A 24,157-nucleotide genomic window follows, 5' to 3' on the forward strand; every position below is an offset into this window, starting at 1 on the left:
TATATTGTATATATATGTGTGTGTATGTTTCCATATGTACATATATATGTGTATATATATGTATGTATGTATGTGTATATAAATATATATTTATAACCCTGGATGGGAGAGAAGGCAAATGGTGGAATTGGGATTTTATAATCTCTTAAACCTCAGGTTTATTGATTTCTTCCTATAACATATAAGGAGATAAAAGGGTATTATACTATATTTTCAAGAATATTGCTCTCAAAAAGACACCCACCTTTCCTCCATCAGCATTATACTCTTTTTCATCACCTTCCAAGAGCCTGGCTAGTCCAAAATCCGTGATTTTTACATGGTTTGGAGATTTCACTAAGACATTACGGGCTGCCAAATCCCGATGAACAAGCCGTCTTTCTTCCAGGTACATCATTCCCTGAAAAACACCAAATTCCCCAGAGAGTCAGTTAATGCCTCTTCTTTTGTACTGTCAAAAAAGGTGTTTCCTAGCAATCAGTTGCAAGTGCTTGATTTCTCTAAGTAATGGCAGAATCTGAGAATATTTTCAAAATTATGGAAAATGTGGAATTAAAAAAGCAAACCACAAATAGCTTTCGGCCTTTTTCCCACTAAAGCTCTGTAAAGCAGAATGAATTACCTGCATATGAGCTAAATGTTTGATCATTTTTTCCCAGATACTTTATATTCTTTTGCAAACACTTTCATTAGTGAGGTATGCACGTGTCTTAGTAGATAAGCTAACATGTACTTGGACTGACCCACATATTCTTAATTGTTTTCTCCTCAATAACTTCTGTTTCATGTCATCTTCCCCCATACACCCGCTCCAAACAAATGCAGCTCTCCATGCTTTTCAAAAGTATTTCAAATGAAGGTTTAATGGAGGCAAATTCACCTTTATAGGTTCTATCAAGTCTGAAGAATCATATTATTCTTATTAATTATGGAAAAAAATGAAGTTTGCCCTAGGGGCATTAAAAGCCTATAATTTAAAAAATAGCTTTGATGACATTAGTAGTCATTGTGAGAATCCACAAGTAAAATTACATTATTTATAATGACCCTTAAGTTAGCCTTTAATATGTTTTCTTCATAAAACATGTACTGTAATTAAAAATAAAATATATTGCTGATCACCAACAAGAGATATAACTGACTCTTCCCCCAACATACACACACACATCTACATGTATATGTACATATACACATGTATACATATGTGTTATACATATTCATAACATATATATTAAAATATATGCAAATAAAAAATAATCCATAGAAACAATAATTATTAATTGTATTTCATCAATAGAGAAACCAAGAGTCATGAACCACTAGCCTTAACTAAAAGGTTGATGTAAAACCAAGGAAATGAACTCAGAGGCCCAGATTAGAATGAACATCCTTTGTTTGAGTGAACATATTTTTTGTTGAAGAGTTAGGGAAAATTCTATATTTGAGGATTTCAGTGGTAAAAAACAAGTCAGAAGTGTTATAAAACAGTTGAAGTATGCTCTCATGCCAATTGCAAATCAATGATGCTGGCAGTTAACATTACAACTGCAGGACTTTGAAGGATTAACGGTTTCTGATATCAAAACAAAAGCTGTGGTAAACAGAGACACAAATCACAGAGGTCAAAAAATTATGAACCGTCTACCCGGTGTAGTGGAAAGAGAATATTGCCTCAAACAGCATCATGAGCCAAGTACTATATAAATGCCCGTTAAACACAACCAGTGGAGATACTGCCTGATATGGTGCAATCAGTCAGCAGTTGGGTGACATCATATGTATTAGTGTTTTCTGGTATCAACCCACAACTGGGATTTATGGGGTTCTTTCCCTCTTTCCTAAACAGTGCTTTCTCTTTGATTACGCCAAATTGGAAATTTTTAGAATAAAGTGAAAACAAATAACCCTTGCATGCTTTAAGAGATTAAAAAATAGACTTATTGCCTTGGAGATAAAGTATGTTCAATAATTTTGTCCCTGTAGGAAGTGTCCACAAAAAACAGTCATCATTCTCTTTCTTACCATCTTCATAACAGAATATGTAAAGAGTATTGGCAACAAGTTAATATTCAGATCCACACATAATTACAGAACACATACTGTATGCCAATCACTGTGCTAGACATCAGAAAGACAAAAGAGAGTCAGAGAAGATCTGTGCATTAAAGGAGGACAGACGCTCATTAGTAAAGTGGGCACATGTGGCGTATAAACTTGAATGGATCAGTGATGCATGTAAGGCATTTAAGGAGGGCTGTATTTTGAGGACCATCTGTAGTATAGCTTAGCAAGTGTGCATGAGAGGGGAGGCTTCAGAGAGGTACTGATTTCCAAGTATGGTTTGAAGGATGGATGTCCACCAGTTGGACAAGATGAGGGAAAAATTGCAGTTAGAGAGAACAAGCACAGGGCCATCAATAGCATAGTGTACTTGGACAAAGGTATATAATTCTGTATTTCTGAAGCATTATGTATATGGTGAGTGGTGAGCCTGAAAAGGTAAGAAGAGGCTAGATCCAAGAGGGGTCCCTGATATGTCATGATAGAGAATTTGAACTTCACATTGTATGCAGCATTCAATGTGGTGATGCGGGAGTTTTTTTTAAAAAGGAGAGTGACACAATTATCATTGGAGCCTTGAAAACATCACCTGGTGCCAGTAGAGAGGATGGATTGCACACAAATATAGCTAAAGTCAGGAGTCTGCCACATTACAGAAGAAAAGTGATGAGAGTGAAATAAAGGTTGTAAATTGACCATCCATGAGTTGTATCCATTTTTCTTTTTTTTTTGTTCCCACACTGAGCAAGTTTCAAACATCCTCTTTAGCTGGTTACTGGCTATACTCCATTAAGGGCATCTGGTCCCCAGTTTGCCAGGGTCCTACCACTTACTATCACTTTTCAGGAGTTCTGCTTTTATTAGTTATGATAATCATCCAGCTCCTACATGCATGAATGTCTGAATCTTCAACTAAACTAGGCCAGAAGGAACTAGGGAGAGAACAATTTCAAGGTACATTTATAAAATAAAATAACCATCCTTGGTAAATGACTGAACAATGAAGAAGAGAGTAAACTGAGAATAAGTCTGTGCTTTTGATTTTTGTAATTTAGGTGGATAATGATTCCCTTAACTAGATATTATCCAAATGTAAATATATTTAAGAAATATATACTCTACCAGTAGGGAACTAATATTCACCAAGGAACTTAAGACTCTAAAATCACATTCTACAGTACAAGCAAAGCCTCAAAAACTCCAAAAGATCTTTGACAGTCTATACACAAAGCCTCAGGAGGTGACTATCCTGAACCTCAATACTATTTGTCCGTTAAAAAAGTATTTTCTTCAAAATAATGAGAAATAAATTCAGGAAACCAGATGATAATCTCTATTGTTTTCCCTAGCCACCGGACCATGATCAAAAGAAATAAAAACAGAAGCATCCACCTCCTCACCAAACCATCAAAATACATTTGTATGGTTGTTTTGTAACTATGAAACATCATCGTACAGATGCACACTTTCAAATCATTAATTATGACTGCCATCTTAGTCCTACTCTCACACCCTGAATTAGAGTGTTGAATTCTATGTATCGCTCACAATAGGTTTCTCCACATCACAGTCATTGAAATAGGATTTTCTTACCAGAAGATCTCATTAGAATCACATTCTCTGGTAAATTCTTTCAAAATAAAATCACTCCTTCAATCAGAGTGTGATGCGATTAAGGAGGAAGACAGTTATTAGAAACAGCAGTGACAAAGATAAACTGGATGAAGTCCCATGAAGTTTGAAGATGGTAGAGGGATACTGCATGGGTTGAAAAGGATCCTCTTACTCTGCCCTGTAGCAACTCCCATGTCCTTGCCATGCCAGCTCAGGTGGAGTACATGCTGGGAATACGAACACTGACAACAACCTCAGCTAACACTGACTGATTCTTAGAATATGGCAGGCATTAAACTAAACATGTCTACATTGGTAGGTTAACTGAATCCTACAGACGCATACTACTTTCATCTCATTTTAAATATGAGAAAACCAAGGCTAAGAGAGGTCAAGTTACTTGCTCCAAGTCATCTATTTAATGAGTGGCAGAACTGGGATTTGGTCCCTTGGTGTGGGACTTAAAGTCTGCATATTTAAGCCTATCTCATCTCTTGATGGGTCATCAGGTAGTGTGGGTACATAGAAATTAATGTACACAGTGAAGTCATATAGCTTCAAAAGATCCTAGTACTTTTGCAGAAAAAAAATAAATATTATCAAATGTTTCTATGAATTCAGGGCATAATGAAGGTGACTGACATGTTTGTATTTATATTTAAAACTCAGCTAAATTATAGAATCTTTTATAATTTAGCAGGAGTTTAAATTGTGTAAATTGGAAACTCAGTTCTAGCTTTGGCCACAGGTTATGCAGTATGGTGGAGTGGGTTTGAGAATAGATTCTGGAGTTGATTGCTTGGCTAGAACCCCAGCTCTGCCATGTTCTTGCTGTGTGACTCTAGCAAGTTAATAAACCTCTCTGTCACTCATCTTCTTCCTCTCTAAAACAGCCATAATAGCACTTATCACAAAGGTTGTTGTGATGATTAAATAGTATGTAAAGCACTTAAGGAGTAAGTGGCATGTAATAAGCATAGAACATGCAATGCTGTTCCACGGATATATATCAACAGTCCTAGTGCATAAGAATCACTTACCCTCATTAACTTGAATTGCCTATTTCAGAAAATCTGTGAACCTCAACTAATATATCACAGTGGGTGTTCAATAAATGTTTGCAAATGGTGATACATATACCCATAACCTGCCCATCATTATTAATGTGTGGCTACAAATTTCGGAATAATTACTGTTTGAAATATTATTTTAATAATGATGCACCTGAGGGTGCTGTCATAGAAGGAGAAGGAAAAATTAAAGACTCTAATAAAAGATTTGGTGCTTTCCATAAACATATCACATATTCAGGAATTTAGTGAAGATAAAGGTCATAAACAGGATAGGTCAAAAAGTTTTCAATGCTGCAGGATGTTTTCCATGGGTGAATAAAATAGTAGATTTTCTGTACCAAAGAATCTGCCTTTTAGCACTCAGCACTGAGGGACATTCTGGGTGGAGGTGTTTTTGGGGCATTTTGTCTACTTCTTGATCCAAGTGCTGCAATTCCGATTTTACTCAAACTACTCAGAATTTACTATCACCACACCACTCAGAACTTTACCATTTTCATACTTGTTCTAAATGCCTTAATGAGTTTTCAAGACTGCTTACTTACTTTCTGTTTTGCTCATACCTCTTACAATATGCATCAATAAACACAAACTCGCTAGGGAAAGTCAAATTTTACTCTTGACCTTCAGAAATGCACTTTAATACAAAATCCAAGGATAATTTTATTACAATTGAATTTAAAGTTTTATTCTCTGGTTAGAATTGACTCATATAAACTGCTCTATGGAAAAAAATCAGTGATTGACAATTTTAAAATATTGGTATCGATGAACACCTAGCAATGACCTTCTTTTCAATCTTATGATATTGACTCACAGCTGCCTAGGAAATGCATCATGATTATGCTTTAATCCAACGTTAAAATGCATTCTGCCCAGCTGCAGGAAGCTAACGGAAGTCAAGAGAGACCAGACTATTTCTGACAATAAATATTTGCTTCCCATATATAGGCCAGGCGACATTTTCATCAAACACGTGTGTGGAGCTAAAAATTTCAAGTTGTAGTCAGTTCTCATAGGCATTAATCTCTGGAATTAGCAAGAGTACATTTTTTTCTGTTTTCATTCTAATAACCTGAAGCTTTCTGAATAACAGGAAGCTTCAGGAAAACTAACTTCAGTTGAAAATCGCTCCTCTTTTCTACCTTTCCTTCTGAAAGCAATTCTACCCGTGAGGGGAAAAAAAAAATCTAACTCTAATGCTCTCTACTATTAGGGCTAAAGATATGAGCATGTTCAAGGGAAGAAAAAGACCTTTTTGGATGAAGTGACTGACTTTATCCAAATAGTGCATGGAGAGAAACTAAGGGGGCTCTGTAACTGAATCAACTGAGAAGTCTTTTCAACCAGCCAAAGCTGGTTCATGGCACAGTAGAAAGAACACAGAACTTAGTGTTGCAAGAGGGAAGTCCCAGACATGCTGCTCACAAGGTTTATGACCACAGGTACTCAGTTCGCCTCTTCTATAAAAGTCACAAATTGGCCTAAATGATCTCTGAGCTGTTCTCTAGCTTTAAATCTTTATTCCATGATGGAACTGGAAAATATATCTATCTAAAATATTAAGTGGTGGCCAATAATAGACACAGATAACAGTAAAGAAAGAGGTAGAGTAGATGTCTCCCTTCAAATGCTTAGTGAGAACAGTGAACACGTTTTAGTAAAAGTCAGTTTAGTGCATCTGATGTTTAAACCCTGGCTACTTACTATCTGTGTGATCTTGGTCACTTTATTTGTGTTTCCTTTTCTTTATTCGTTAAATGGGGATAATAATAGTATCTACCCTGAGGATTGTCTTGAGGATTCAATGCCTTAATGTTTGTAAAACACCTAGAACATTCAATATTCTAAGATACCATGTGTTAAATAAATGATCTCAAATTCATCCTTCTGATGAAAAATACAATTCAACCGCTATAAGAGAAAGAAAAGGCAGCCAACTAAAACACCTACTGATTACTCAGCACTGTTGAGTGTGGTGACTTCTGTTTCTCATTCTATTTGTCCCTGAATGTTCTTCCTCTTATGCTGCTCAGGAAGGAAAGCAGATTCACATGGTTGTCCCAGACTGGCTTGGCATTAATACTCCAGTTTAATTCTCACATTTTCCAATTGCACCTATGATCTTCAAGAGACTTGGTCAGGTTGCAGTTCTTAAGAAGATTTTGCAATATTGAGGACAACCGAATTTCCATCATTTTAATAGTGTGTAGTGAAGACATTATTGGTTGCTATTTGAAATACAGCTTTCAAATTTAGTTCCAATAATATATTTGTGTGTGTGTGTATGTGTGTGTGTATCCATACCTGCATGTAGTAGATACTATGGTGTGCCACCCAGAAACCTCTTCAGGCCCAAGTTCTCCTAATCTCAGCTCCTGGGAGTGTTGGCTGCTGAGGGCTCTCATCTTGGCTGCCTTCGTTTAGGGGCAGTGACACCGCCAACCCAACTACAAGGGGAGCTGCTTTGCCAGGGGTTCATCCTCTCACTGGAGGCAGCCCACATCCAGTAACTGGTTGATGTTGAGTGACAAAGGCCATACCTCTCTTGACAACTATAAAGAGCTGTTCTAGTTCTGGGACACCCCACGGGATTGAATGATTCCTTTGCTGCAGTTTTATCATAGCTGAACTTTTCCTTCTACCTAATACTGCGTTTTCACTGTCTGATAGGTGTTGTTCTTGAGAACACTTAAGAAAAACTTCCTACGTGCAAATTTTCTCAGAGATTGTTTTCTAGGAGCCAACCTAAGGCAATGTGTGTGACTTTTTTCTTTTAGGATCTCAAGTACTCGGAATTTTAAGCTAACCACACTCTATAATTCATGCACACTATGATCATTGTTTCTCTCTATCCTCTACATCAACCCCATTCTTTATCCATCATAAATACCAACAATAATGTTTTTAATACATATCCTTTCAATCTATCATCCATATGTTTATTTCTTTTTATCCATATTTTCTAACAAGTGCTTTGTGTTATTTCTAATATATAAATAGTATTGTGTATTAAATAGGATCATGTTTTACTCATTAGGCTTTTTTTTAGATTCAAACATGTTGCTATATGTAATCCAGTTCTCATAGCTGCACTGCATTATACATATGAATTCACAGACATATACACATGTATAACACAGGAATGCACTGTCAGTTGTCTATTCCCCTACTGAAGGGTACCAAACTTAACTCCATCTCTTTGACACTACAAACAAGACTGAATTGAACATTAATACTATTTGTAAAATGCTATAAATTGGCTTAACAATGTAAATTATCTGCTATTTAGTACTAATTTCAATGTAGGAGAATCTAAACAAACAATAATAGTAATAGTCACTGTGGAAGATACAACACGGAGCGATTTCTTGTTAATTGAGAACACTGAAATCACATGGGAAAGACAAAACATAACTGTGTATATTATCACTATATATGTTTGTATCTATGAAATAGTTAACATTTATTTACACACTCGGTGCCAGGGGACTGTTTTAAGTGCTATATATACAGGAATTTACAAGAACTCAATGAGATCTCTGCTACTATTATTCCCATTTTAAGATGAGGAAGCTGACACACAGAGAAGTAAAATAACTTGCCCAAGAGTGATATCTAGTGCATGGCAAAGCCCAGAAGAACCAAGATTTGAGTGCAAGCAGCTTAACTCCAAAGGCAACAATCTTAACCATTACTCTATATGACCGTAGGTATCAATAGACTATATAAAACCATATATAAAACTAAAAAAAGACAGTATATACAAGTGAATTGTTGTTATATAGACAATAAATGCTCTAAGAGTTCAACCAAGAGAAAACTCTTGTACATAATACTCATTTAAAATTTATAAACAAACTTTAGTTTTTCTGGGTTTCCTAGGACAGTACCTCTGGAAGCACTTTATAAACCAACATTTGTGAATTCAACTATGTACTTTCAACAATTTGAAGATTTCCTGGCATTTACCTGGCACTCAGTACATGTTTGTGGTTGGATTAAATAAACAATAAGACCAAAAGTTTGAAAGGCTGTCCAGACAGTAGCTTTTTCTCTGCAATGTAAATAGAACAAATGTAAAATCTGTGATATTTATGATAGGAAGGAGGAAAACAAACCCTGCAACAGTTAGGCCAAACCCCAGATGGTAATATTAGAGTACCAAGGAATGTGAATGAGGACACTATTTAAAGATTCCTGAGGCTGGCAGGGGTAACAGAATTTTTTTCTTTTTGTTTCCTACAACTTCTTCAAATATTTCTTCAGAAATTTTATTTACCACCTTTCCCAAGCTTTTGAAAATTTCCATTGGAAGAATTTGCAGAACAGCCTCCTTGAGACTCAAAATTTCTCTTAAAGAAACAACAAAATGAAAACAATAAAATAAATAAACAAAAAGAGTAAGTTAAAAAGCACATGTGAGAAGCCACTGCTTTCCTACTAAATAAATTACAGGTAAAAAGCTCATCTGCCTAGATCAAGAGAATACTAAACATGCTACTGTTTTCCCCTCTCACTGACCTCTTGTCAATATGATTACAAATGGGAGGAGTGAATCGTATAGTGTCCATACTCTCTTAGAGAAGTAAACCTAGAATGGATTACTTCTACTCCTTAGGCAGCTGATCAATAAAGATGTGGATTGCAATGAGAATGGATATGTCTGTGGGTTGTAGTAGCTATCCTCTGTGTCTCTTTAGAAATTAATTAAAAAGAAATGAAGTGTGCAACCTATTAATACAGCTACCTCTAGACCAACAGATACAAAGTGTTGAGCATACATATTATGCAAATACATTCAAACACTATAGGGAGGCCTTAGTTATAACTGAACAGAAACAGATCATTCCTAATGTTCTCTAGTTTCACAGAATTGCATGCTACTGGCTGGAAACCATAAAGTTCAGTGGGTGGGAATACGTATGCCATAGTTTCCTTCCTAGGACAATTATATCAATTTTTATGAGGTATCCTCTTTACAAAGCAAAACTTTTGCCATAATACAAAACTAAAGAATCTCAATAACTATTTTCTTGTGTGGTATATTCAGATATGAGTCTTGGCAGTTGAGTTTATTGATAACTACTGACTATTTTTAAATAAGTATCTTCCCATGGAAAAAAAAGTAAAATTCCTAGAACACTAAAATCTCTCATGTGATTTCAGCCAATTTAGTGTCTACATGTAATATGTGTCATTCAATCCAATTCTGCCTCTGCCCTATTTGGATGTCAATGGACTTGGTCCATCTATGCAAATGCTTACCCAGCACATGTAAAACTTGAAATGGTGTACCATACATTCCCACTGAAAGTCACCCAGCTACTTCCCAATACTTCCTCTGACCCCTGCTCCTCTTACTCAGGGGCCTTCTTTCTCAAAATCTTCAGAAGGATCTGAACCACAGCTTCCAGTTTACATCTCAATCCATTGTTGATTTGGAAGCCCATGTCCTTGTTTCAACCTTTGTACTCTCCCTCTGACAGAATGCTAGGACTTTATATCTAGTCCTAGCATAAGGACATAAGAGAAAGCATATACCCTGAGAAAAGCATAATTCAAAAAGAGTCATGTACCAAAATGTTCACTGCAGCTCTATTTACAATAACCAGGACACGGAAGCAACCTAAGTGTCCATCAACAGATGAATGGATAAAGAAGATGTGGCACATATATACGATGGAATATTACTCAGCCATAAAAAGTAACAAAACTGAGTTATTTGTAGTGAGGTGGATGGACCTAGAGACTGTCATACAGAGTGAAGTAAGTCAGAAAGAGAAAAACAAATACCATATGCTAACACATATATATGGAATCTAAAAAAAGGAAAAAAAAAAAAGGTCAGAAGAACCTAGGGGCAAGATGGGAATAAAGATGCAGACCTACTAGAGAATGGACTTGAGGATATGGGGAGGGGGAAGGGTAAGCTGTGACAAAGTGAGAGAGTGGCATGGACATATATACACTACCAAACATAAAATAGATAGCTAATGGGAAGCAGCCGCATAGCACAGGGAGATCAGTTCGGTGCTTTGTGACCACCTAGAGGGGTGGGATAGGGACGGTGGGAGGGAGACACAAGAGGGAGGAGATATGGGGACTTATGTATATGTATAACTGATTCACTTTGTTATAAAGCAGAAACTAACACACTATTGTAAAGCAATTATACTCTAATAAAGATGTTAAAAAAAATAAAAATAAAAACAAAAACTAATAAAAAAGAAATACCTGCTTTATATCTTGGCTCATTTTCTATCCCAACATTACCGTAGAAGGAGCCGATATCATCACATACCTATAACATGAGGATGGTTTAGCTCTATTTAAACTGATAAGTTGTATTCTGAGTTTCTGCTGTCTTCATAGGCTTGGGGATACAAATGGTGTCACAGTAATGACACAAATTTCACTGTTTCTTGGCCCAAGCTGCTTGCAGAGCACCTATTGCTACTTGCCCCTTTGAAGCCTTTTCCAGATATTTCTGGGGTTCCCAAGGGAGCCTCCAGATGTTCATAAATACTGTTTTGCTTCTTTTTCTCAGGGCTCTTCAATGGTATATGCAGTCATTAAACCTTAAGCTGAAGCTGCTGTGGAAATGCTATCTTTGCTGAGGCTGCTATCTCTTGGTGCTTCAGAAGTTACAGATTATGATAATTCAAAAGAGTGAATGATGCCCTTCCGTCCTCTCCTCACCATGTCAGAGCACCACTGTCTTGTGCACAGCCTTGGCGAAGTGCTCTACCTGCTTCTGAACTGTGCACCATATTGCCCCCAGCTCTACCAGTAGCTATTGTTGAGACCCTAGCCTCAAAGTCCCCTTCAGAAGTTCTTCAGTAACTTCAGCTCCATACTCCTTAAAGAGTCAGACCTAGTCCAAGAGGTAGGCATGGAAAACAGATACATCCCTCTTGGCTTAACTCTCCTCTCTTTGACCTCATGAACTTTCCATCATTTCATCATCTTCCGTTACTCTTCAACACATGTGCACACATAACGCACAAGCTGTCATGTGCATGTCCTGAACCATCTCTTTCTCTTACAGCTGAAAAAAGTCCTCAAGTAACTTGACTCAGCATGTCACTCTTGCTTTTCTTGGAATTCCTCACCTGGAACTCTGTGGTCCAAGCCAACCTGAAAATTCTCTTGGCTCTTTTGTCTTTGCATTCACTGTTCCCTTTACCTGTAACACCCCTTCACCACACACTGATACACTCTTCCTACCATGCTTCAGACACAGACTTGGTTAAATCTTAACACTCTGTTAGATCACAAATTAGATGTCGTTTCCTCCACAAAGTCTTCCCTCGCTCCCAAGTAGATTGTGTCCTTCAATGATATGACCTCACAAGGTCCAATTTTCCCTATCGACCTCAATCTGTCTATCTGTTTATCTTAAACTAAACCCTGAGATCGTCAATCTTGATAAAATAACTTTCTATGTATGGCTAAATCAAAGTCTTTTTATAACGCAGAAAGAACATGCACTTATATTTATGTTAGTCTGCAATTTCTATGCTAAAGATTTAGAAATACTACACAGCATATTACACAGTATTATCAATTTCATGTGAAAGGTAGAAAAAAACCTCAAATACATCTGATTCCCAATTGAGCACTCATCTACTGACATGATTAGTTTGTAAAGCTATTTTTAAGATAATTAAGCACCACAAAGAGGAATGGAAGTAGAAAGCTATGTTCTGGCTTGCTCAAAACCTAAAAGTTAAAGATTTAATCTGATCACCTTTCATTCTTTTGCTGCAAACCCTTATGGATTGTGAACTGCTTGGAGCTGTGATGGTGTGCTCCTGCTGAGATGACATAAATCAATTTGACCCTCCTCACATTTACCAATTCCATCACATTTTAGGCAGTCAGTAAATAGTAGTCAATTGATTGATTTCCTCTTCTCCCTTCTGCAGCTATTTATCCATACTCCTTCTATTGCCTCTGAATCACCAGGTTAGGAGAGAAGAAACTCAAAACAATAATAAATATACTCACATACATACAGTTTCATAACAATTAAAAGTAAAAGAAGAAGAAAAAGGATAATACATGTTTAATATTATTGGAAGTAAATTTGTATTGTTAATGATGATTTTTATTGTATTGTCCCTTGCTTTCTTTCTTTTTTTTTTTTAGATGTTAAATATCTGCAACTTTTCCAGCTTACGTGCATGTGCTGCCAATTGCTTACTGAATATTTTAACTTCCAGGAATCTTGGGGGTTTTGTGCTAAAAACTATCTGTTTTTCTATGAAGGTAGGGAAATCAGGGTGTTGTTCATGCCCACTGCCAAAATGGAATTTGAATGTTGCCTTCTTTATCTGTGCTTCTTTCTAGTTCACAGATTTATGCAGTTAGTACCTCACATGGAAGAAAGTTGAAATATACATCCCACAAACCATGTTCTAAAACATCATCCGCAGCCCATTCCTGTTCATCTTTGACAATTAGAGAGTGGAATATAATGATGAGTGTTAGGTCTAGAACAAAAATCCCCAGGCTTCAATATTAGCTCAATCACTCACTAAATGCAGCTGTGTGACCTTAACCATGTTAGTGAGCTTCTCAGTTTGCCAGTCTCTTTGTCTATTAAATGGGGATAATAATAGCACCTTTTTCATTAGGTTGTTATGAGAATTAAATGATCTAGTCCTTATAAAACTCTTAGAATGGTGCCTCGTCAATAGAAAACACTCAGTGTTGTTGGTTATTATTATTGTCCCCTTTGTCCAGCACCTTGCATTATAGATGATTCTTATTTTTCAGAATTTCACCTTTCAATCAACTTGCAATTTTTTCAGATGTTTTCAAGCATACTTTTACTCTTAGAATCCCAAAGATCATCTATCACCCAACAACCACATGTCTTGGTATTGCTGTCTTTCATAGAATAGTTGAGTTTCAGCAAAATTTTATTTTGTGCTTATACACTTTTGTTTCTTTGTACAATTATCTGAATGACACTTCATCTTGATGTTCAAAATAAAATAGGGTAAAAAAATTAAAAATGATAAAAATTTTCTCATGAAATTAATAAAATTAAGACATATAGAGAAATCATTAAAGGTGCTGAAAATAGCATATCTTTAGCCTCTGCTGTGTACTCATTGAACTTAAGCTAATTGACTATATATGAATTTTTAAAAGAGCAAAATTGAAGCACACGAAGGAAAAGCTCTACATCCGTCACTGTAGATGAGGAGTAAGGGTAATGGAAAATTAGATATTTTATGATACTCTTATCTATTAATCTCTTATAACATGTAGATCTATTGTTCACATTTAAGATTTTTACTCTTGCCTCTTTTATGAATACATTATATATAAAAATTGGGGCCATCTCATATTTGTATATATGTATACATATTCCACTGGGTTATCAGCTACTAAAAAGAACTGGAAGTAAGACATTATTTATTTCCTCTTGACCTATTTCTAGCTTATTATATATATAATAGTCATTGTGTATAAAATTCATTCTACATATAGTTGAAAAGGATAAAGAAAGTTTTCTTGTTTCAACAGTTATCTATTGAGTAGCTATTATATGCTGCTGGGCACTCTGTGAATGGTTTTACATATAAAGATAATATAGTGTTTCCTTCAAGTTATTCATTGCCTGGTGTGAGAGATATACATGGGCACAATAGAAAATGTAAAGGAAGTGTTCTGAAAGTACAGAAAAAGGGGACTGTAACACTTCTTGTGTTGATTACAGAAGGTCTCTCAGAAAAGGTGAAATTTAAGCTTAAGATTGAATGAAACATAGATATTTAAATTTTTTGCTATAATACAGTAAGAGTATTCTAGACAGGATAAAAAACATAAAAAACCATAGAGTCCTAAAAGGTAATAATATGTTTGGAAAAAAATTTCAAGAAGTTCTTTGAGGATGGGACAGAAGTTGACAAGGGCTAGAAGTGCCACAAGTAAGTGTCTAACTTAATTGTTACTACCTAATAAGACATGCAAAGGAGTCACTGGAAGTTTGATAAACGAATTGACATGATCATACTTGGTAATTGTGTGAAGAGTAAACAAAGACAAAAGAGATTAGAACGAATTAAGGAGATTGGTTAGGATGTATAATACGAGCTCAGATAGCAATGGTTTAGCATTTGACTAATGCAGTGACTTGGAGAATTAATTCTAGGTTGAGAACAGCAGATAAAGATGGAAGCTCATCAGTGATAATAAAGCCAAAAGAGAGGGTGAGAGAATGTAAATTTTTCCAGGTAAAACTCAGGGGAAAATATTATTGTTAAGTGAGTGGGTAACAGAAAAGGAAACTAACAAAAGTGACTGAAAGTACTAGTGGTCAGATTCATAGAAGAAGAACATGATGGAGTGGTATTGTGGAATTGGAGAGAAAACACGAGAGAATTTCAGGAAGGTGAAACTAATGGCAGTGTTAAGTGCAACAGAGAGATAAAAAAAAAAGATAATTGAATGGAGACTCTTGAGTTTGTAAATGGGAACATTGGTGTGTTAGTCATCTCAGACTACCACAAAAATGCCATTCTGTCTGTGGCCCCTCAAAGTTCATGTTCTTCTGACATGCAACATATACATATTCTATTCTAAGAGCCCCCAAAGTCTTAACTTGTTCCAGCATCAACTCTAAAGTCTAAAGTCTCATCTAAATATCATTTAAATCAGATATGGATGAGACTTGAGGTGTGATTCATTCTGAGGCAAAATTCCTCTCCATCTGTTAACCTGTGAAACCAGACAAGTTATGTGTTACCAAAATACAGTGGGGGGTAAGCATAGGATAGATAGTCCCATTCCAAAATGGAGAAACAGGAAAGAAGAAACGGTGATGTGTCCCAAGCATATCCAAAACCTAACAAGGTAAATTCCATCAGATCTTAAGGCTCAAGAATAATCATTTTTGGTTCAATGTTCTGCCTTCAGGACCTACTGGGGTGGCAGCCCTGCCTCAGCAGAAGAGCTGAGCAGGGGTCCCATCCCATCCTCCGTAGCTCCATAGGGCAGTCCCAGATCCATGGCTTTGGGTAGAGGCTGTCTGGCCTGTGTAAACCAAGGCACTGGCCTTATTCATTTCTGAATTGCCTTTGAGACATTTTTCCCTCTTCTTAAAGAAGAGTGTGCATTCACAGCCAAATAGCTCCATTTTCTGAAGAGCTACCCAAGGAATTTAACAGCCTTCCTTCATTTTGTCCTGTCTCCACCCCCTTCAGTTCAAACTGGCAGTGTTTCTGCTTATATAATCTCATAAACTCTTTTTCGATTGGTATTCCAGCCATACCCTTGGTGTTCTCTTTAGAACATGCTTTCTAATTTTTTGCAATATGGATAAGCTGATAATTTTTCAAATCCTTAAGTTTTGGTTCCTTTTCACATAATAATTCCTTCTTCAATTCATTTCTCTCCTTTTACATTTTATTATAAGTAGTCAGGAGGAACCAAGGCCCTCCTTCAACACTTTGCTTAGAAATCTTCTCGGTGAAATATCCAATTTTATTGTTCTCAAGTTCTAACTTCCACAAAACACTAGAATGCAAACACAATTCAGCCAAGTTCATTGCCACTTTATAACAAGGATCACCTTCCTTCCAGTTTTCCATAATATGTTCCTCATTTCCATCTGAGACTTCACCAGAATCACCTTTAACATTGATATTTCTGGCATTCACCTCAAAACTCTTCCAAACTCTACCCGCTTCACAGTTCCAAAGCTGCTTCCCTATGTTTAGATATTTACTACAACAGCACCCCAAAGTCTATATTAGTTATCGCGGGCTGCCGTAACAAAATACCATAGACTGAGTGGATTAAACAACAGCAACTTATTTCTCACAGTTCTGGAGGCTGGTAAGTCCAAGACCAAGGTGTCAGCCAATTCAGTTCCGTGGGGAGGGGTCTCTTCCTGGCTGGTAGGTGGCCACTTTCTCACATCTCCTCACTTCTTATAGGGGCATTAAACCCACCCTCATGACCTTATCTAAACCTAATTCCCTCCCACCTCTAAATACCATCGAATTGGGAGTTAGGGCTTCAACAAATGAATTTGGTGGGGGGACACAATTCAGTCCATAGCAACAAGGTCTAGTGACCTTGTTGAAAGCCACTAGATTGTAGTGGACTCAGGGGAAAGCAAGGATTTGAGAAAGGGTGGTCAACAAAAAATTGTGTTCCTTTTAAAAAGTAAATAAATAAATATGGAGTCACTTTAGGAAGAAGAGAGAAGTTTGGGGTTGTTCATCCACCAGCCCTGGAGAACTGATATAAAGGATGCACGAGAGGAGCCAGTGAGTCAGAAGAGACTGATGATCCAGGAATGAGAAGAAATCATGGAGAAATGCTGCAGCTGGGATGAGAGCAAGAGTGAAGGTAAAAAAGGTAAGCTGTGTAAAGGAAGAAAGACAATGCTTTCTCTGAATCAACAGTGAAAGAAAAGCTGGCAGCTGGAAAAGAGCAACAGTGCAGAAATTCATGCCCTTCTATCATTATTTTGCTTGGTAAGTTAGGAAATGGTAACATATTCTCAGAATGAGAGAAAATATGAGACAGAGAGAAGAGGTTCAAAGTGGCTCAAAGGAGGGACATTGTTCAGGTTTCACTGTGCGCACCAGCCAAACAGGTGTCCATGGAGAGGGGAAAGGAAGCTCACAGGAGCCTCTTCACAAGGTAAAGACAGTCAGAGAATACTGAGGGCCAGTATAAGACAGAAATCATAAGCTTGTAATTGCATCAAGTGGTGTGAGTATTTTATTGTCTTCAGAGGCACAGAAACAGAGTAATTAGATGTTTGGGTTCATCCAGGGAAAAGTATTAGCAGCTAAGCAAGATAGGAAGAGAGAGAACAGAACAAACAAAAACAATTTTGTAAAAATACACAAATGTTAGAAAAATACACAAATCTTTGAAACTCAGAATGATTGTCGACATTAGCGTGAATTTTGTAGTTGGTTTATTCTTCAAGGGCTTTCTTACTACACACACACAGAGGTCACAAAATATGTCTTCCCACCTAAATATTTAAAAAATAAAATCACTTTTTCCCAGAATTCTATTTAAAAAACTTTATTTTAAGTTTAATATCAAAACTTGGAAGTATCAGACAATGATTGTGGAGCAGACGGTAAAGATGTATATTCTAAAACAATGAGACAAGAAGAGTAACTTTTTAATCATATTACAAGGCATTTTTCACTATTTGACTTATTTTAACAATTTGGCTTCCAATAATTCCCTCTACATTTGTAGTTACAAATGATCCATGACTCCTACAGAATTTAATTTTTAATCATCATATATTTTAAAATAATTTTCACATGTCACAATATACAACATTTAGCTAAAAGGCCCTACATTAGGAAAACTATAGACCCTCTGTAAACCACTGAAAGAGCAGTACGATGAAGCAACGCAGACAAGCCAAGGAAGTGAATATATAGATTTAATGAAACCAGTGACCTTAGGTTCAAAAATCAGTGGGTTTATTTTGCTGTCAGAGTGAATTTATTTGAATCATAACTTCTATATTCCTTTTCAATTGTAATAATGTTTGGCAAAGTTGGACTACCTTTATATGGGTTCACAGTATTCAATTTCATTTTTAAAACATCTAATGCAAATTTAATAACTTTTACTTTTTATGACAAAACTTAGCTCAGTCTGAAATAATCACTGTATTATTTTTTACTCATTCAAATAGTCCAATTCATTATTACAAAAACAGTAAGCTTCCCCAGCCTGTCATTAATTCCTACTGTTTTAATTACAAGAAAAAAAATACTCTATGGAAGGCTTTTGTGGATAATGCCACTGTAAACACAATCTTGTATAAAGATATGAAAATAAAATGGAGTTGTTTTTTCTACATCAATATTCTGGTAGAAATAGCATGTTTTTGGCCAAAAATTTAAAGTCCTAAAACATCATGGCACTTTCTTTGAATTTAGTCACAAAGAGGCTGCTTAGAACTACATATTAATTTTGACTATTTGGAAACACGAAGGCTACATTCAAGACCAACATTTTTATAAAACAGCTCTATATCCACTAGGATTTAACAGATTTTTTTTTTTACTGCCCTCCAACCAAACTTAGTTTCTGCTCCTATATACTGTGATTACATGTAAATGATTGTCAGTATCAGGAGATTCAAGTTATTCAAATCTTAAAATTAAGTGCTACATAAGATTTACCCAGAAACAAAATCCAACTTTTGAGATAAGTAATTAGTAAAATGTTTAAATCAGTCTTTACAAAACTTACTACTTCCTTTAGAATGTATGTTATGAGGAACATGGCTGGGGTTGTAGAGTGAGGAGAAACCTCAGAGTGTATATTTTTTAGTCTTATTATTATTATTATTAACCTAAATCAAAATATATCACTGAGGGAGACGCTTCTGAATTTTCTACCCCAAAGAAGGTGAGTTTAAATCCAAACACTGTTGGAGGATAAGGAACTTGGGCAAAAAACTTTAGCAACCACTCACAATCTTCCAGAAGTGACAGGCAATTGTATATGCGCATTTCCACCCAACAACAAAAACAACACACACACAGGTATAATGCAATGCAGACTGTGATAAATGCTATAATGGAGGTACAAAGACCTATGCACACATGGGGGTTAAAGATGAATTCTGAATGGAGAAATTAACAATGTTTACTAACAAAAAAAGACTAGTTATATTTTAAAGGACCAATAACGTTTGGAATTATTTTAGTGAAGCTCCACTCTATTAAAATAAAAAGTACCCATTTACTCTTTTAAGATTAAACCCAAGAATAGGTAAAATATTTTCTGTAACAAGGAATTACTTTAATAAAATGTTTAAAATATGTATGTAGATCTGTGTTAGATTTCTGTTAGCATTGAGGTCATGTATCATATATCTTCTTCTGAGTATGAGAGAGAGGATAGTTTACTAAAAAATGTGCAGAACTAAGAATTGCTAAGGTTAAAAAAAATTAAAGGCACCTTCCTACTCTTACGATATTTAAAAAATCTCTTTGGGCAAACTATAATATTCAAACAAACATATTCAATATATTTCAGTGCTCCCAAATAAAAAGACCAGTCAATAAATTTATTAACCACTATTCTATTTACACTTCTAGCATAAACTTTAATCATCTTTATGAACTAAAATTATTTATATTTAGCTATTAATACACATTAGTACTTAATAGTGTACTTCATAATATAATTTGATAAATCATGTTTAATTAAATTTATTGGTGATAACATTTCTGAATTTCTATCAGAATTATTAGGCAGAACTAGACAGAATTTAACTTGAAAACAAGTTGCATTTATATGTTACTACAGTACTGTCCTGAAATGCTTTGGATGGTATAGTATTACTAGCAGAATATTAAAACTGGTATGAAAATAAGATGTTTCCTCATGGGTTTAAATGTTTTAAAAAATCTAACATTTTATATTTTACAGTCAGTCCAAAATTCAGCTACTATTTTCATTTATTAACATTTGAGTTAAGGCATTGAGTTTATTAAATTAGCAAATGATTATTCATTATAATATAACCATAAATTGAGCCCTGACTCATGTGTGGGTTAATTGTTCTTTTCTGCTGAGGACAGGAGCTTATATCCACTTTTTGAACTGAATAGACATAGTTCATATGCAATTTAGATTAAATCTGAGAAGGAAATAGAAAGCACACACACCACCTGTGAAGAAATATCCTCATCCCTAATTCATATGTATCATGTATTATAGCCCATTTCATTACTATAGACAAGTTATAAAATATAAAGTTGGATTTAATAAAAGAAAGTTAATTTAATGGAAATGAGGAATTACCTATAGGGATATTGTAGATGTTGGCTACCATATTCTATGGTTAGGGAAGGATAACTTATTCTCATGTAAGTCAGAGACCTGCTTGTTAGTGTACTTAGAAGAAGATAGGAAGGAGCCTCTAGTGGCTGACTAGGGAATAGATTATCATTCAACAAGTATTTACTGAGAATCTACTATATTCTAGGCACTGTGATATAACAGGGAGGATTTATATAGTGGTAAACTCTCATATAGCACTTGTTAAGTGATAAGCATGGTTGTAAGCACTTTACACAAAAAACCCATGAATAATAGTAATAATTATTAATTAATATATATTAATAATATTAATTATACTAATTAATTATTGTTATTATTTTCATTTTACAGATAATGAAACTGAGGCATGGTAATATTAAGTGACTTTCCTAAAAACACACAGTGAACAACAGAGTTGTCGACAATTTGACTTCAGGTCTATGGAATTTGACAAGTCTATAAGAAAGCCAATGTGCCTGGGCAGAAACAATGAGATGGGAACTTGGTGTGAGATAAGGCTAGAAGGGTATATAGGGGTTAACACTTGGATCCATGTTCAGGACTTTGACTTTCATCCTATGGGCAATGAAAGTCACTGGGGTGTTTTAACAGAGAAGGCTTGGAAGAGACATAACTGGAATACATTTTCAGAAAATTCTACTGGCTACAGTGTGCAAGACTGATCAGAGAGGGAAGATAAAGTGAAAATTAGAGCTAAGAGGTTATTTTATAGTTCAAGTGAGAGATGATGGCAGACCGCACTAGGGTGGTGGTAGTAATGGTGGTAGAGATGAATAGAAGTAGATTGACCTGTAAGATAAGAGCTAATATCAACAGTACTTAATATCAGATAGAATTGGAGCACGAGAAAGACAAAGTGTCAAGGACAACTTCAAATTTTTAGTTAGTGCTACTTACTGGATGATGATATATGCAGGACTAGCTTTTACATTATTCTGGTTTCTGCTTAAACATCCCCTCAGAGAAGTCTTCTCCAAATGTTTGAACTAAAATATCATTCTCCCCTCTGTAAGCCTCTAAATCCTTATCTTGCTTTATTTTTCTTCATAGCACTTATGACTACCTGACAGATAAGCACATTGCTTATTCCCCTTATTTGTTGTCTGCTTCATCAACTATACTGAAAGCACCATGAGGGCAATTTGTCATTTATACTTATGTTGTAATCTCTATCCTTTAGAACACATGTTGCATATCACAGATGCACAATCAATACCTATTGAATGAATAAATGAATGAATGTGAGTCACCAGAAGATGCGGAATGGTTGAAGTTGTGGATATGGGTTAGATTCCTCCACAGAGACCAACGAGAGAACACATATGTAAGCGATAAGCAAAAAGAAGAAATGCAGGGAAAGAAAACTGAGATGACAAAGTTAGGGGGAAAGGAGAAAGTCCAACAAAGAGCAATGCAGTGAAAATCCAGAAAAATATATCATTTTAAAAATTGAATGATTGATGATGTCAAAAGTTAGAATGTCACTATAGGAAGAGGACAGAAAGACATTATTAAAATTGGCATTTAGGAGGTCATTAGCAGTCCTATTGATAAAAGTTTTGCTTAAGTGTTAGGGACAGAAGACATACTGTAGTGGTTAGGAGAAAGAATTAGAGACAAAAACAGGGAGACCGCAAGTTCAGACTAATTTTTCAAGAGGTATGGCTATGAAATAATGAGTGCACAGAGGGCACTAGTGAGGGATGAAGAGAGAAGGAGTGTGAAAAGAAATGTTATATAGGAGTCGATGCAGAACTCAGAGATGTTTCTTGATGATGACGGTCAATGAGAATTTGGTCAAGAACCTAGCAAGGTAGAGGGACATGTAGAACCTAGCATACACGAAGCTAGTTTAAACAGTAAGATCAAACTAAATGCAACATCCTGCAAAGCTTCCCAGTCAGCAAAATTGTTCATTCCCTTCAGCTAATTGAAAGAATGTGTTCTAGACTCACACACACTACTTAAGGCTAGATAACAGTATCCTGTCAGAAAACAAAATTTGGAAAAAACTATTTTTCAATAGTTTCAAGCAGTAGCTAGTGCCTAACTTAAGTGCCAGGCATATAGTGAGTACTCGAAAGGTATTAGATATTAGAAAAGTCAAGTTATCAGGAGAAAACTTCTATCACCAGTAGACTTGGCTTGTTCTGTCATACTATAACCATCATATTTCATTGGAAGTAAGAATCTTAGGAAATTTATTTTTCATTTTTACTTCCTTTTAAGTGACATTCATCCCAAGAAACAGCTTTACTCCATATACTCAGAACTCAAGCATGCATAATTATTTTTATTATATATAATTTACTATCTATATTTAATATATTGGCCAAATTAAGTCATGGTAGGTAAATATTACCAGATACTTCTTTTGAAAATTTCCTTCATGTACTGTATATTTCATCGTATAAAACCTTAATTACATTTCAAAGACATCACACTGATACAGAACTTCATTGAGTTTTACCTAAAATGATGTTAGCAGTAGTCATGTTAAATAATTTGATATTTCTAATAATAATTTATGAATAAAAAAAATTGAATTGACATAAAGTTGCATTGTACAGTATGATTTCATCTCAAAAATAAATGATTAAATATGTCTCTCAGAATGATTTAATTTAGTTAGAAGGAAGACATTGAAAATTGAATTCACAGAACTTTCTCCTTCCCTTTTATGAATAGTACGTTAAATTCATGTACACCATCTTTAATTTCTTTTCCCTAATACCAGATTGCAAGAGAAAATTTGTGACCTAGCTTTCCAATGATTTGGTATTTGTTTATCAATTATCATATATGCCTTTTAATTCAAAGTGCCAGGTAATGGTTTCAACAATGAAATGGTAACACTTCCAAAAAGGGGCAAATTAACATTTGATTAAATTTAAAAAATTATACAGCTCTCATTTAGTAGAAATATAATTAAATTCATATCTTTAAAGTTTATGGTCTCTGAAGTCCTGAGCTCATCCTAAAAGAATGTTAAATATACCAAAATAGTAGATATTACATAGGGCCACTACATAGCACAATTCCAGAGAGTACTATTCACATAAAAATGTTTGGTTTATTTAATTTCACCATATTTGTACCTCCTCTTTAAATGTCCCTGAGGTTCCTCTTCTTATACTCTAGCACTCTTCAATATCTTCACTAATTAATTATCGTTTAAAAGAGAGAAGATAACTAGGAAAATCGAAAGGCATGTGAAAATGGATAGTGAACAATGTGTTTTGACTGCATCCACTAGACATATTTTCAAATGGAAAGCTCCAAGGTTTTCCTAAATTCATTTCATGGCAATAGAGAGTTTCGGATCTTAACTTCATAGATGTGTGTTATAAATCAATACTATTATCTCAGTCACAAGGAAATAGCAGAGAAGCAGACATGGGTCCCAGGATAGTACCTGTATTTTGTGTTGCATCAGGCTAACTAATATTGGAAATGTGTCTGTGGCAACTAAACCATCTGTTCACTTGCTATTTTGTAGAGTTGTTTATCTGCTTTAATGTACCTGTATGTCCCATTTCACA

At 35.3% G+C, this 24,157-nt stretch overlaps 1 protein-coding gene across 4 annotated transcripts in view; it reads right to left on the minus strand.

Moving 5' to 3' along the window:
• Window positions 1–24,157, minus strand: part of ERBB4 (erb-b2 receptor tyrosine kinase 4) — a 1,123,927-nt gene that overhangs the window by 50,471 nt on the left and 1,049,299 nt on the right. For all 4 annotated transcript variants that reach the window (XM_036858278.1, XM_036858280.1, XM_036858279.1 and 1 more), the window contains one exon: window positions 245–400. In XM_036858278.1, the coding sequence (XP_036714173.1) occupies window positions 245–400 (156 nt within the window). The remainder of the gene's footprint in view (window positions 1–244; window positions 401–24,157) is intronic.

The sequence above is a fragment of the Balaenoptera musculus genome, chromosome 7 (assembly GCF_009873245.2).
Source record: "Balaenoptera musculus isolate JJ_BM4_2016_0621 chromosome 7, mBalMus1.pri.v3, whole genome shotgun sequence".
Taxonomy (NCBI): Eukaryota; Metazoa; Chordata; class Mammalia; order Artiodactyla; family Balaenopteridae; genus Balaenoptera; species Balaenoptera musculus.